The sequence below is a fragment of the Dreissena polymorpha genome, chromosome 16, assembly GCF_020536995.1.
Source record: "Dreissena polymorpha isolate Duluth1 chromosome 16, UMN_Dpol_1.0, whole genome shotgun sequence".
NCBI lineage: Eukaryota > Metazoa > Mollusca > Bivalvia > Myida > Dreissenidae > Dreissena > Dreissena polymorpha.
Genome location: NC_068370.1, coordinates 45,292,394 through 45,296,203, shown reverse-complemented (window position 1 = coordinate 45,296,203; position 3,810 = coordinate 45,292,394). Strand labels below are relative to the sequence as shown.

Here is a 3,810-nt window from a genome sequence, read left to right as displayed (position 1 = left end):
TAAGTCCGCCATTTCGTATGAAGTTCATTGGTAGTTATTTTTATGTCGTCACATGTCATTGATTATCAGGTTATACCGAGGGTTAACAGTTCTGTTACAGTTAGCCATAACTTGAATAATTTAACAGTTGATAGAAAGAATGATGGTACTAGTATGAACAGTGATACAAAGAAGTTATGTAACAAAGAGTGTAATATTTCACAGCTTGATAATGCTTGTCAGACAAATAATAAAAATGTTGTTTTGATAAGTGCTGTTAATATTTCAAGAACAAGTACATGTTCAAATAATAGTCAAACTACAAGTAGAGAAAATGATGGTATGGTGATGGAAGAATTAGATTTAGTACAGACACAAGACAGTGATAGAAATTTAAAGTTAGTAAAAGATACGATTTTAGAAGTTGTTAAACCTACATGGCAAGAAGTCTCAAAATATGATGTTGAAGTAAAGTATTATTGGGCAAGATTGGATTCAATGGTTGTAAAAGGAAATGTTCTGTACAAGAAATGGGAAGATGAAAATTGTAAAGATGTATTTAAGTTACTAACTGTAATACCAAAGTCATATAGAGATACTGTTTTGAAACATTTACATAACAGTAAGACATCAGCTCATTTGGGTATAAAGAAAACACTAAGGAAAGTTAGAGATAGGTATTCTAGTATGCTTTGAGAAAAGATGTAGAACATTGGTGTAAGACATGTGATGTTTGCAGTAGTAGAAAAGGTACCTTAAGAAAACCTAAAGCTCCTTTAAAAACATACAATGTTGGTTAACCTAATGAAAGAATTGCAATTGATTTTATGGGTCCATTTGTCAAAACAAAAAGTGGAAATAAATATATGATGATTGTAGGAGATCTATTTAGTAAATGGACTGAGTGTTATGCTATTGCAAATTTAGAATCTTGTACTGTTGCTAAAACCTTAGTGAATAAATATATAAGTAAATGGGGATGTCTATCATTATGTCACACATATCCAGGAAAAAGTTTTGAGTCAAAGTTATTTTTATAAATGTGTCAGTTGTTAGGTTAGAAAAGACAAGATCATCTTCCTTTCATCCTCAAGGAAATGGTTTCATTGAAAAAACATAATTCTACTATTATCAACATGCTTTTACCTTATGTTTCTGTAAATGAAGATGACTGGGACGAACACATTGATTTAGTTCTAATTGCATACAGGTCATCTGTCCAGTCATCATCAGGATTTTCACATGCAATGTTACATCTTGGTAGAGAATTAAGGTTACCAGTTGACATGATGTTTGGTGCCACTGAAAAAGATGAAGCTGAAATAGAACATATTAAAACACAATATGTCACAGATTTAGAAAAGCGATTGCTCATTATTTATGATATGGCTAGAAATTACATTGATATTGCTAGAGGAAGCATGAAAGTAAACTATAATGTTCATTTAAATTACAAAATCTATAATGAAAATTACTTGGTATGGTATTACCATCCTGTGAAAAAGAAGGGACTTAGTAGTAAATTTCTTAGAACATGGACTGGTCCTTGTAAAATTATTAACAAAGTTAATGATATTCTTTATAGAATAAAAACTGGCCCAAGGACAAAAGCAAAAATTGTCCATCATGATAAACTTAAACCTTATAAAAGAACATTAATACCTGATTGGTAGTGGAATGTGATCTATAGCTCATGTATCTTGATCTGAAACGAATGGAAATGAAATATTAACATACTATGCAACCTCAAAAATATATATATATATATATATATAGAAGAATGATATTTTGTTTACAGCAAAAGTTTCGATGCGGGTTATGCGATGATTTACTTTTTCCCTGCCCAGAGACCCTGCCTTGCGCATCTCAAAGAACAACACAGTGAAATCAGTTTCAAGTGCAAGTTGTGTCGGAAAATCTTCAGAAGAAACGATAACCCCCACAAATGTGGAGCCACAAAGGACGATTTTTTATCAATTTAACCAGCTAAACGGAAATAAGGGACAAGATGCGGAGAGAGATATGGAGACATTTATGAAGAAAGCTATGGAGGATTGGTGTGTTGACTTAGAGAAGAAGAGGAAGAAAGAAAAAGAAAAGTTAAATGTTTTATTGGAGGAATTGGATGTGAGCGAGGACGATGAAAATGAGACTGATACTTTTGAAAGTTACCAGAAAATGAATTGGGAGAGCGAGGTTTTATTGTATGAACTAGATCAATTGGAAAATAAAGAAATATAATCAGAAGAAAACAGGAAGAAAGAAGAAAAACAAAAGAAGGAAGAAGAAGAAATGAAAAAGAATATGTAATTATGAAAGAAGAAGAGAAAAAAAAGAAGGAAGAAGAAGTGAAAGAAGAGCAGAAGAAGAAGAAAGAAAAACAAAAGGAAGAACTGAAAAAGAACAAGGAAGAAAAGAAGACACAAGACAAATCTATTAAAAAAGAACAGAAGAAGGAAGAAAAACTAAAGAAGGAAGAAGCAGAACTGAAAAAGAAGAATGATGTAATTATCAAGGAAGAAGAGAGGAAAAAGAAGAAGGAGGAAGAAATGAAAGAAGAGCAGAAGAAGAAAAAAGAAAAACTAAAGAAGAAAGAACAACTGAAAAAGAACAAGGAAGAAAAGAAGGCACAAGACAAATCTATCAGAGAAGAACAGAAGAAGAAAGAAAAACATAAGAAGGAAGAAGCAGAACTGAAAAAGAAAAATGATGTAATTATGTAGGAAGAAGAGAGGAAAAAAGGCAGAAGAAATGAAAGAAGAGCACAAGGAGACGGAAGAAAAAGCTTTGAAAGAGGAAGAAGTTCAGGAAAAGGAGCAGGAAGAAAAGAAGAAAAAACATCTGAAAAACGGAAAATGTTATTGAAACCGAAAACATAAACAAAAGACAAAAACTATACAAGATGGACACAACAGACGAAACTACCGTTAATATGGAAGAACTGGTCGAGGTAGAGGCAAAAATCCAGCAGCTCAGAAGGATGAGGAGGACCTTGGTGGCCGAAAGGAACGAGTGCACGGCTTACCAAGAGGGAGGTTTCCTGTACGAAATACAGACATTCGCGAGAAAATATAAAATATAAAAAGTGCAATTACAATATATTATTAAAATGTGTTTTTGTTTTTGTAAGTGGTGTGTTGTTATAAAAAACACATTAATATGCTTTGATTGTTTAAATAACTCTTTAAAGTTTAAATATTATTCAGATATTGTAACATATTGTTTAAATGACATTTTCCTGTTTAATGTGTTGTATATGTCATTATTTTTGCCATAATAAATATTTTATGTGTGATGTTGTTTCGCATAACATTATCAATGTTTTTTTGTCACAAGTGACAAGGTCATTTTGTTCATGTACATATTATGTGATATCATAAACGTTTTTATTGTAACATGTAATCAAAATATTTTGTTTGTCATAGTAATTTATGTAAATCATTATAGTATACTTACCTTGTAATTGTTGTATTGTCCACACGAATTGGGACAATTCTTAAAAGGCAAGGGTACTGCTAGGCCGTTACCCCACCCAGTTGTTATTGTATTGCGTAATTTAAATAAGGTTTGTTTCCGATTAAATATCATAATCAAAGTAAGATTGTGTATGAAACATTAAAGATAAAATTCTTATTAATTAATTTAAAGTCATACCCATTGTTAAACTTGTGAATTTGTCCACGATTTAACTTATTACTGTTGTTCGCGCTTGCATCTTATTCATTCATTAAGTCCGCCATTTCGTATGACATTCATTGGTACTTATTTTTAAGTCGTCACATGTCATTGACGTCACGCCCGGTTTAAGTATAAATAGCGGGATAAAACGTA

General features: G+C 31.6%; 1 protein-coding gene across 1 annotated transcript; it reads left to right on the top strand.

Moving 5' to 3' along the window:
- The first annotated feature begins 2,291 nt into the window (after positions 1-2,291).
- Positions 2,292-2,702, top strand: LOC127861808 (uncharacterized). Its single transcript, XM_052400488.1, has one exon. The coding sequence runs from the start codon at positions 2,292-2,294 to the stop codon at positions 2,700-2,702; it is 411 nt and encodes a 136-aa protein (XP_052256448.1).
- Positions 2,703-3,810: the final 1,108 nt, after the last annotated feature.